This window comes from Copadichromis virginalis, linkage group LG23, assembly GCF_057382275.1.
Source record: "Copadichromis virginalis isolate Kocher_CV1m ecotype Utaka linkage group LG23, C_Virginalis_male_GT1.1, whole genome shotgun sequence".
Classification (NCBI taxonomy): domain Eukaryota; kingdom Metazoa; phylum Chordata; class Actinopteri; order Cichliformes; family Cichlidae; genus Copadichromis; species Copadichromis virginalis.
The window spans coordinates 46,545,926-46,557,701 of NC_140639.1; the positions used below are offsets into that span (position 1 = coordinate 46,545,926).

General features: G+C 38.2%; 1 protein-coding gene across 2 annotated transcripts; it reads right to left on the reverse strand.

The window, feature by feature from the left end:
- Positions 1-1,531: 1,531 nt before the first annotated feature.
- On the reverse strand, positions 1,532-7,187 carry LOC146681818 (protein boule-like). Of its 2 annotated transcripts, XM_085448054.1 has the most exons (11): positions 6,973-7,185; positions 4,985-5,113; positions 4,802-4,893; positions 4,591-4,645; positions 4,412-4,487; positions 4,064-4,224; positions 3,610-3,681; positions 3,467-3,502; positions 3,268-3,384; positions 2,930-3,022; positions 1,532-2,347 (listed from the first exon to the last, which is right to left on the reverse strand). In XM_085448054.1, the coding sequence occupies exons 1-11, from the start codon at positions 6,997-6,999 to the stop codon at positions 2,201-2,203; spliced, it is 1,005 nt and encodes a 334-aa protein (XP_085304180.1). In that variant the 5' UTR covers positions 7,000-7,185; the 3' UTR covers positions 1,532-2,200. The 2 variants fall into 2 exon arrangements, with proteins under 2 accessions (XP_085304180.1, XP_085304181.1); XM_085448055.1 differs by lacking the exon at positions 3,268-3,384 and having other exon boundaries at positions 6,973-7,187.
- Positions 7,188-11,776: the final 4,589 nt, after the last annotated feature.

Genomic DNA, 11,776 nt, shown 5'->3' on the forward strand with positions numbered 1-11,776 from the left:
TGTTATTCATCCAGTATTATTTGTCAGTTGATATTATTAATAAAGATTACAGCATTGTATATACACATGATACACAGTATTGACAACAGTTTGTTTACATTGTTTATTTATCTATTTAATGGAGGGAAATCCAAGCCAAAGCTTCAGTATGCCAATTTCACTATTGTCCATGTAAGGCCTAAAAGTGACATTATAAAGTATGAAGCAGTTAAAAAAATAATAATTATTGATTAAGAGCCTGGGAGACTGTGTAGTGTAGTTTGCTCCCTTACACTAAGCTTGAACAGGAGACCTTAAATATGATGCTGTTTGCCACTTCTGGGTCACAGAATCTATTTTAATGTGTTGTAATATGTGTATTACACATATGTGAAAGCTTACTTTCAGTTTTACAGCAGGTAAAGCAGATCTTGAAAACTGGAAAAACTCTGAAAATGACATAAAAACAGTATAATGCTACTTATGCATAGACACACAACTTTTTTTTTTTTTTTTAAAAACTTCAACCTAAGGTCACGAGACTCCATCTCTTGTTATTCTAATAAGCTGGCATTTTGTTGGCTTTGCCACTCTGCCAAGGCCTTTATCCCATTCATACACATAAAATCCCTGATTCATCAGTGCCAGACTGCTCCATTATTCAGCTGCAATTATCCCATACGGTGGCCACACATATAATGTCTAGAGTTTACAAATCCTTCCGAGCATTTAAAAAACTATATTCATCCCATCTGTGCTAAACTGATGTATGCAGATTTCATATTCATAATGCAAATCCTGTGTTACACACTCAATTTGAAAGATTTGCTCTAAAAGGCACAAATCCTTTGCACTGTGATCATTGCTTTAGAAATGGAAAATTAATATTAAGTCATCTACAACTTCAAAACATTTTAATTTGATATTGTACATTTCAAATCACAGACCCAATAAAGGATTTTTAAGACCAGATAATCTGAAACTTTGTCTGATATTTTTTCTTCTTGCTTCTTAAAATATAAAAAACATGTCCCACATTTGTTATGTGTAGTTGTTTATTTACACTTTAAGTACACTTTGCCTGACTGCTTGGAGCAACTGGTTGTTTTGTTTGTGGCAAACAGGGAAGTTACAGAGTGCCCTCTTGTGGACAAACTGTGCAATGTCAGCAATGATAACACAGTTGAAGGGTGTTTCTCCCCCCCCCCCCCCCCCCAACTCTTCTTTACTTTTATCATTTTCACTTATTGGCTGTTCTAAATCCTGACACAGATACATATATGCAAATAGCGATTACAAGCCAATAACATTAATCTACCGATAAATCAGTCTGGCTTTACTTGATTTTTTGACCCATTTACTTTAAATCTGCACATTTAAAACATGCTGTTATTTTAAACTGTTAAATATTCCCATTTTCCATCCTTTCAGGCACCACTTCAGAATCGCTGCCTACAAATGGAAACAACATGGCGACTACACCACAGGAAACATTTATTACCACTGAAGAACTTAAAATTATGTGAGAACAAAACAAGCTTTGGTGGTCATGTGACATTACAGAGCTATTTTTTTTTTTATTATTTCTCAGTTTTACAGTTTGCTTTAAGCTTGAAAACCTCAAGCAAAATACAGAACAAAAGCAAAGAAAATGAACAAAGACGATCAGCAACGTCATAAAACCACACAGACAATTTTAAATGTATAAAAACTAATTTGTCTATTTTAAATGACTAAGCACAAATAGCTGGAATTGAACAAATTACTATAAAATTGACTGTTAGATTTGATATAATTCATATTTAAGTTGAAGTCCAAATTTCAGTCCATGAAGGTCATGACTGGACTGTAATGACTGTAATCTTGAGGGTACAACTAATTACTGCACATGAACATCTTCAGCTTTTATTTTGATCAAGTCAAGATATGCTATGAATACTTATGTGTTTTCACACTAAAGTAAATACTTGTTACTGGGATACTTCACCACTGCTACTATTTGTGCCTAAATGTAAAAAAACAAAAAAACAACAACAAACAATACAGCGTAAGAAAAGAACCCCACTGTAACAGTAAATCTCAGTCATCTGACTGCACAACTAGATGAAAGCTTACCTTTATTGTGTTGTAAGGCTGAGGTTTATCAGCTACCCATAGGGCAAAAAGGAAGTGACTAAAATTAGATGTGTAACTCGTTTCTCTTGTAAAGCCCTCGGTGGATTTAGCCTACATTTGACATTTGGGGAGTGTGAAACATGGAGGCGTCTGGAGGCTCTATTGATTCTGGCAGATGGTGGTATTCCTTGTGGTGGATGTGGCGGCGGTGTCTTGGCTTGTGATGGACCCACGAGGGTGAAAACTTTAGATTCTGCAGAGGGAGGAAAAAAAATAAAAATAACACACTATGACTCAGTGAACACTATTACACTAACCATGACAGAGTCAGAGGAGAAGCAGTGGTACAGTCTGACACTGGGTGTGCAAGAAAATAATTTCCTCATTTAGACTCCATCTATCTAACTTGTACTCTTACTTTGGCATCTTTATAACTTGGGACCATCCAAGAAACACCATACAGAGAAAGCAATCTGGTGATATATAAGAGTGCTAGCTATAAAGACACTCTTACTTATCACCTGCACCTGAGCCCTCCCCTACTCAGACACAGAGACCTATTATTATTTTCTTTACTTACTGTCATATATAATTTGCTGTAATGATGGATGTTCACATTAAACATGGCCAAAGTTTAAAATAATCATGTTAGTATACAAGTTAAACCCTCTGAACCAGATGCTAAGGCTTCAGACTGGTCTAAATACTGGTTGTGCAGGGGTTTTTTTGCCTCTTGGCTCTTTATGATGTCAACGAGAGCACAGACGCTCTACCCACCTGCTGCGAGGACCTTTTATTTATGAGCTGGCTTACAGGAGGGATATCCATTTCTTACCTTTCCAGGGTCATGCTGCAGAACAGCAGGTGCCATTTCTTCTGCTCTCTGAGGATACACTGGGTAAACATGCTGCACTGTTGGCTCAAGAAACTGCAAGCGTAGAAGAAAAGGACAGAGTAAGTGCCTCCTGAACAGCATGTTTCCTCAATAGTCATGACAGAATTATAATATGGTACGTTACTTCATTTTGCACACAAGCTACAAATATAGCAGAAAGATCGAAGGCATTTTACAGTCATGTATCATGTCTTATCTAACAAAATAAAACATACTCAAGGGAATAGATACAGTTAAATAAATGTGCAACATTTTGGTCTTCCTTGATGAATCTGCACCTCCACTGTGGAGTCCTCCATGAACAACACAGGTGGCTGAACAGAAACTCCATCAGCAGGCAGGTAAACATATTGTGACTGCTGGGGGTACAAGACTGCATAGGATGGCATCTGCCACTGGAGAACAGACATCAAGAACAGGTCAAAACTGGCCAAACGCTCCTGAACTGAAGCTAAAGTCAAGCTGCATTTTGCCTACCTGGGGTGTATTCCACTGATACTGGTTTGGCATGCACTGCAGTGAGAGTAGGCAGAAAGAAAGTTTGCTGTTAAATAACTTGCTGTGCTTGTTAAATGGCACCAATGGGAGAAATGATTGGATCCCTGAAAGGCTGAGCTGACCTGGTAGTGGTGACTGGATAGTTGCTCATACACAGGCTGATAAGGATGGGGGCCCATTGGCGAAGATGGCGGCTGGAAGAAAGTCATCAATCATGCAAATATTTAAAGTTAGAAAAGAGCTTCTGATTCATCTGCGTTACTGCAACTATAACTGGAGATGCAAGTTTGGTCTTTGTGGGTATAAATTTGTCTCTTTTAGAAAAGACACCACAAACGCATGAGCTCTTATTAGACCAGCTCCCTTGGATAAACTGGTTAAAACCAAATTGGCATTTATAACAGCTGATTAGGGTAGTGGTGGTGTATGTTATTATGTTGTTAGTTTTGCATTGCTTAGTTTGTCCACTAGAGGGAGCTACACCACAAACTACTACCAGCTGAGGCAAACTGAGCATAAAATCAAGCCTTCTGCATAGTACTGAAAGTGTTAAATGGGTGTTATATGAGCACTTACAAGCCACTGGTAGGAAGGAGTATTTATGTTGGAGCAGTGGAAGTAGGCAACTCCATTATGGTAAGTGTAGGGAGAGCCTGTGGATGTGGTCAGGTAGAAGGTCCCATAGGATGTTTGCTGAGACATGGCAGGTTCAAGGCTGGCTGTAGAGGTGCTCTTTGCTGAGAAAAGAATGAAACCACAGAACCATGATCTGGTGTCTTTAGCCATCACAAGAAATGTGCCTGTAAAAGCTGGACCGACCGTAAGCCTGAAATTTAGTACTCCAGTTATCACAATTATTTTAGAACTGCTGATAACAATTAATCTACATGTTCAAACACCTGCACTACTGGACCGTCAACCTACTTTGACTTGAAGGTTGATGCTTTCGAAAAGCCGGACCAACACTGAGTTTCTTGTCTTTGAAAGTGACTCCATTAGTCTGTAACAGCACATAAACAAACGTACAGACAACAAATTCTAGTCAGATTACTTGCATGATTATATGCATGAAATATTCCAAAGCAAGACACTAAACTACTTACATTGTTGATGATTTTCAGAGCATCTTCTTGGGTTTCAAATGTAACAAACCCATATCTGTTAAAAAAACAAAAGGCAGAGCGTGTTTTACTGTGACAGTAAATGTGTAAATAACGCTTATAACTCTTAAAGTCAAAGCTGAGAAAATCAGCTGTGCATACTTTATCATTCAGTCGCACTCTGTGTATGAGAGGAAAAAGACAATGAACTCACCCCCTCGACACTCCTGAATGATCTAAGACAATCTTCACCTCTTTCACTGTGCCGTGTTGAGAAAAAATGTGCCGCAGGTCACGCTCATTGACCTTGAAACACATTAGTTTGGTTCATCATTGCAAAAGAGCTTTTAAATCATGGTCTGAATCATTTGCTCTACATTATTTCAGCAGCCCTCACCCTGTAGTCAAGTCCCCCAACAAAAATCCTGTTAGGGATCACGTTGCCAAAGGTGGTGCTGTGGTCTGTCAGGCTGTCAGCATAATCATCTGGAAGTAGCACATCACTTAGGGAGGAACTGCCCCCGCTCTGGGAAAAAAACAAACACCAAATATAATTTTGTGTGAAAAGTTTCATGTCCAGCTTTCAAGCCAAGAGCAATTATTTTATTTCTCCTACCAAAATTTCTGTATTTATGTGTACATTATTGTGCAAATGTAAAGTGGAAAATACATATCTCTGTTCACTCAGGCCCAAAGACAGCGTGTACTGGTCTTACTCTGGGCCAGTAAGAAGCTTTACACGTAATGAGGTTGGCCTGATTTTTTAATTTCTTTCCCAGAAAGTAGTCAAGATTATGAGTATTAAAACTTAAGTGCTACACTTACTGGACAGTTTATTAGGTACACCTTGCCAGTACTGGGTTGGGCCCCTTTTTGCATTCATGGCACAGATTCGACAAAGTGCTGGAAACACTCCTCAGAGGTTATGGTCCATATTGACATGACAGCATCACACACATCCATGATGTGATTCTCTCATTCCACAACATCCCAAAGATGCTCTTTTAGATTGAGATATGGTGAGTGTGGAGATCATTATAGTATTGAGTCAGGCAGGCTGTGGTGTTTAAACAATGGTCACCTGGTACTAAGGGACCTGAAGTGTCAAGAGAAAGGCATTGGGACAGTCCTCAGCCCAGGCAAAGGTTTTCCAGTTTTCTTGAGCCCCTGCACACTGCAACCTCAGCTTCCTGTTCTCAGCAGACAAGAGTGTCACCGTGTGTGGTCTTCTGCTTCTGAACCTCATCTGCTTTAAGGCTCAAAGTGGTGCTCCTTCAGAGCTGATCTTCTGTATACTTTGCTTATAACGAGTGTTTATTTGAGTTACTGTTGCCTTCTCTCGGCTCAAAGCAGTCTGCTCATTCTCCTATGTCCCCTCACCTCAAAAAGGCATTTTCACTCAGAGATTCCCCCTCACAGAATATTTTATCTTTTCCAGACCATTTTCTCTAAATCCTAAACATGGTTTTGTGGGAAAATCCCAGAAGATTAGCAGTTTCTGACACACTGAGACCAAGAGGTGCAGCAGCAGGATTACTTGTTCAGTGACTTTGAGTCACTTACTTGCTCTGTGATTGGCTGATTACATATGTGTCTTAAGGAATAGGTAACTAGCTTTACTTAAAGTGGCCAGAGATTATGAATCCCACTTCTATTTACACAACCTGACTCGTAAAATGAATGTAGCCATGTTCACAAGGAAATTCTGCTCTAAAACTTAACACTTAATCAAAACTAACAAAATAAATAATTAAACAGCAGGTTCTTAAACCAAAGTAGATGTACCTTCAACCTTTATACACAAGAAACAGCCTCTGGGCTGGGTAACAATTCAATTCCTTTAAAGATTCACTTCAAATGTCCAAAGAATATGGAGAAAAATTGTCAGGAGGATACAACACAGTGAAAAATGATTAGCAATTAACTTAATCAGTATATTTCCCTATAGTTTAAAGGATTGTGTGCAAATTGAGAAAAAAAAGTTACTCAAACAACACGAACTTTTTAAAATTATCTTCAACGAGCATTAATATTTCTCAGGTAAAAATGGTTTAAATCGTGTAAACAGCATGCCCCATTAAAGTGTAGTTAACGTCTTAGCTACTTTGAACTAACCTATTTAGCTAGCATGTTGCCAAGTTATATATATTGCACAAGTTAATTCCAAGTTAATTAGCATTTTTCTTAATGTATTTTTCACGTAAACTAAGATTATAACCAACAATTTATTGGAAATAAAGTAGCTCAAAAGTATCGAAAACTAACTGTGATAAAGTTTATATCACATAACATAACCCAGCATTACTTACTTACCTTAGCTCCGTTAGCTGTTAGCTAAAATAATTGCTCGCAAAGCGGCAAGGGCAAACTTGGCAGTGCACTCACCTTTTGGCTCTCCGCTTCCATAGCCATATTATTCTGAAGCTAAAAAGATAAATGCACGTTACTGCTCTGATTAACGGTGGCCTATTCACGATTTGGCTAATGGTTGTTACACAGCTTCATTGCTCCCCTCCGACCGTTAGGTTAGGTTAGCCTTCACCACTCACACGAACTATGACCTCATCAGTTGGTTTGTGTATCTCGGAAAGCAACGGGTGAATACGTAACATTTTTATTACTTACTCTAAAAGTTTTTTTTTTATTGTCTCCCATTAAACTATGTATGAAGGCGTGTTTTCACCACAGATTATTATTTTTTATTTAATTATTTATTTATTTTTGTCTTAAGTCAACATTGTGGGATATTATCTAAAGAAAAAAAACCACTTAATAACTCAAAATTTCAAGGTATCAAATTTTCATGTATTTTGAAACAGTCAACACAAAAAGGTTAAGAAAAAAAAAGCATTAACAGAATTCAGTGGGCTACATACTGAACTTAGAAACCCACATCCTGTTGTGCTACTATCAGTCAAATCTAGTACCAATATCGACACTGGTATCGATATTTAATGGTAATGATACGCCCACCTCTAATGTACGCTCTTATTTTAACTACAATAATAAGTCATATAATTTAATTTAAAAAAAGAGACGTTAAAACAAGTTTTAATTTTTCTTTTACGTCTTAATAATTCCAGACAATATAATTTTCATAATAATAAAAGAAATCCTTTCCCGGCTTCTTTCTCACCTTTTATAGAGAAAGAATAGCCACAATGTCCTGTTTGGTTTTAGGTGGGGAAATGTGCTCATTTTAAACCTAAAATGTGCTTAACTGCTGAATCCTTTCCTGATTTAAAAAAATAAAAAATAAAATAATGGGCATGGAACAATTTTGCTGTCCTACTTCAGTCCACGTTTGTTGTATTAAAAAGTACAGTACTAAAACGTGGCCACATAGAGGCGCCATTTCTCTGTTGCTAAAAAAGGCATAGGTAGTCACAGAGACCCAGGGCGCATCGGAATCAAGCATGTTCTTCTCTTTTCTTTCTATTTGAACTATGAAAGTGAAAATTTTGTTAAATGTGAAATATTGCCAAAGAAATCTGTCTACAAAGTTCACAAATATCTCATCACTGACTGAATCCCTTTGTGCTGATTAAACACACACAGCTTATATTTCCACTTAAAAATCTTTTTTTGTTTTTGTTTTAATGTGTTTTAATATTATGTTCCTCGCCATTAAGAGCTGCAGGAAAAACTAGAATAGAGTGACTTTTCCACATTTCCACATTTCTTTCCTCTCTTGATGCTTCAGGAGCCACTTCAGATGTTGAGCAAAATCCTCACGGAGCCATAATTTGTCTATGATTGGCTGCAAAGTGTTCTGAAACGCCATCATTTGCATCTCGTGCCCCCCCACCACCACCTTTTTATGCTCCTCCCTGGGACCACAACAAAGTGACACTGAACACTGCACAAAGTCTTCAAGAGCTGGAGGGTGGTGGTGGTGGTGTGGGGGAGGGGGGGGCAACCAATTCATACCTAGTAATACTAATAGTGAATGAAAAACACACAAGCAGGAACAGGATTTGCCTTGAACACATCCATATTATTATGAATAAATGTGCAAACACAGTTTATAATCCACTCAGTGTGCAATTCTTCTCAGTCTGTGTTGCACATTTCCCACCATTACACCCTTCTGTCTCTGGATTGCTTGCCCTCATCTGAGTAATGTGGGCCACACCATTACTTGTCATTCATTTCCAGCTTTCCTTAATTGCTGGGGTGAATTTGCCAACGAAGTCTGACTGTGCAAAATGAGAAGGGCATGTTTGATAATTACAGCAATTTACGAGCTAAAAGTCCTTTTATACTCCACAAAGATCATTTAAGACACAAGTGCTGTCAGGGCAACTCGCCTGGCTGTTTGAGTTTTCTCTGGAAACAAAGGAGAGTGAAGGTTTTATTCTTTGACTGTTTTAGTTTGTCGCTTTGTATTGACTACCTTCATTTCCGCTTAATATAAATTTTCCATGTTATACATTATTTTTCCCCCCACCCTGTCATTGCTAGGGAATGTTGTGCGTCAGAAGCCTTTCTATCACTGCGTTTCAAGATTCAAGACTTTTTATTGTCATCAGACCGACAAATTAGGACAATTCTCCAACACAGGGTTCCAAAAAAGGACTTGAATAACATAAATAAATATATATACATATATACACATACATACCCACATATATATCTGCTCATACATACACCCATATCTATCTATCTATCTATCTATCTATCTATCTATCTATCTATCTATCTATCTATCTATCTATCTATCTATCTATCTATCTATCTATCTATCTATCTATCTATCTATCTATCTATCTATCTATCTATCTATCTATCTATCTATCTATATATAGATATATATATACATACTCAGTTAGATTGGGACGTTATATTGCACTGCTGGACTGAACATGAGTTATTTGCATGCCATGTGTATGTTTATGTAATGTATATATGTTTTGCGATCATTTCAACCTTTAATTGACTTAAATCAAACAAAAATGACCTCAGATGAGTCTGAATCAGACACAAACTGCTGACTTGACGTTCAAATGCAATATTCGTTGTGTCATCTGTCTTACATCGGAGTGAGTAATTTGGCCCAAAATGAGCCTCGCGCTGGAGGGGTGCAGGCTTTGCCAAATGCAGAGGAAGAGGGCTGGTTTTAATCTGGAATATAAGGTTTGGAGGTAGCTTATTTGTCATCAAACATATTGATATGAAAATGACAAAAAGCAGCATTTTCTGTTTGTTTATTTCAGACTAAAAATACTGAGGTAAGTGTTCCAAAATAAAATCAGTTGTGCCTCACAGAGATTCAAATCTATCCACTCTTGGTTTTGTGACAAACAAGAGGTAGAGAGTAAATAACAGGCATGGAAGAAATAAAAATGGAGGTCAAATATCAGGTCAGACTTGCATTCCCATTGAAAAAAGGGCCCGTTTTTACCTCAGTCGGTCACTCAGTCAGACAGTCGTGGAGACAGAGGTTGATGAAAAATGAGCCGTAACAGAAGGGTTCAACTCTGACTCTGTAATTACTCTACAAATCTCTGATTTCCCCTCCTTCATCTCCAGACTATTTATAGCTGCTGCATTCCTCTCAGAGAATAAAATGATCTCTTTGAGACAGTACAATGCCAGAAATAACAGGTTTGGACAAACATTTGCTGAGGCGTGGTGGGCCTGGCTGACCATCGCTGAGTTCCACTGTGGTTTTAGTCTACTGTTTTTTTCCCCCCTCGTCCATTTATTCATCTGTTCTTCTAAATGTGCTCGGGGTGGGGAGGTGGTGAGTAAGATGCGATGGCTCGACAAAAGCAGCTTGTACGGAGCGGGATGAAATCACTTTCTGACACACGAGGGGATTGGGCGAAAGAAAACACACAAACGCGCACCTTCATGTCTGCAAACACTCAGGTGCCTACAAGGCCCAGACCTCCCTCTTTGTGCATCACTGTGTTTATGTTACAATCATATGGATTTGCTGGCAAATATGATCCACTGAGACATGTGTGAATATGTGTGTGTGTGTCCTTGCGTGCCAGTGTGTTTAGGTTATCGGAGGAGCTTTGCTATCGACTGTGTTTTTTGTCAAATTTCGTTTGCCAGAACGAAACAAAGATCATATGATGCCTGCTTAGCATCCAGGCTTCATATCCAATTTATTTAGACCAGTGTTTAGAAAAGGCTGTGTGGGTAAATGAATGGGTAACGCTCCTTTTAACTTTGGACCACTGGCCCAGATGACCCCCTAATTTGGGGTAAGTTTATACCACTGAGTAGAAGAGATCTTTTTTTGGGGGGGTGGGGGTGGGGGGGTTCATTGTTTATAGTATATTGTGTGGAGTTTTGGTCTTTAGTATGTCTAAATTCCCCAAATGGATCCGATGAGAAAAGATAAGTTAAACTAATGTCACAGCTAATATCTACTTTTGTGGACCCAGTTCTATTTGATTCAAACCCTTGATCTAACGCTTGTTTAAGGTTATCCTACTCTTTTTCAAGTTTCAAAATTCCTGCCAATAAAACCTCAGACTATGCAAAGGACCCTAAACATAGGCTATAGTGGAGGAAATATGAAGCTACTTTTAAAGCCATCCAACTACACATGGCATCTATAGCCTGTTGTTTCATTTGAGTGCACTGAACCTATTTGAACCTCATGGCAGGTTCTTTCTCTCAGCAAATTGTTTCCTAGCTATGGCTTTGTGTTTAACTTGCACACGGCAACATCTGTATGTAGTAAAAAAACAAACAAACAAACAAAGTTTTCACAGGACTGGTGTAAAAAACTAAATATGTTTCTGTTTCATTTAAGGGGGTAAGTAATACCCAGCTGCTGCTAATCAAATATACTTAATTAAGTAATCATCAAAGCTGTGACCACGTCTGAAAAAGCAAACATTTTGGGACTATTCAGGTGTGTGTTAACACAATGTCATAACTGTCATAGTCTTCTCAGGAGTGGGCTACCACCAAATTCACCCTAAGGTCAGAGTGTGCCATGCTGAAAAAAAAATGCATGAGTTACATCTCAGATGCTACAGGCCTCAGTTAGCATGTTAAATGTTAAAGTTTATGACAGCACAATTGGATAAACTTCAAGGAGAAAGCCTCTTCTCTTCAAAAAGTTCATAGCAGCTTGGATTAGGTTTGCAAAGTTGCATCTGAAGTCAACCACAATATTTCTGGAATAATGTCCTCTGGAGAGATGGGATCAAAGTGGAGATGT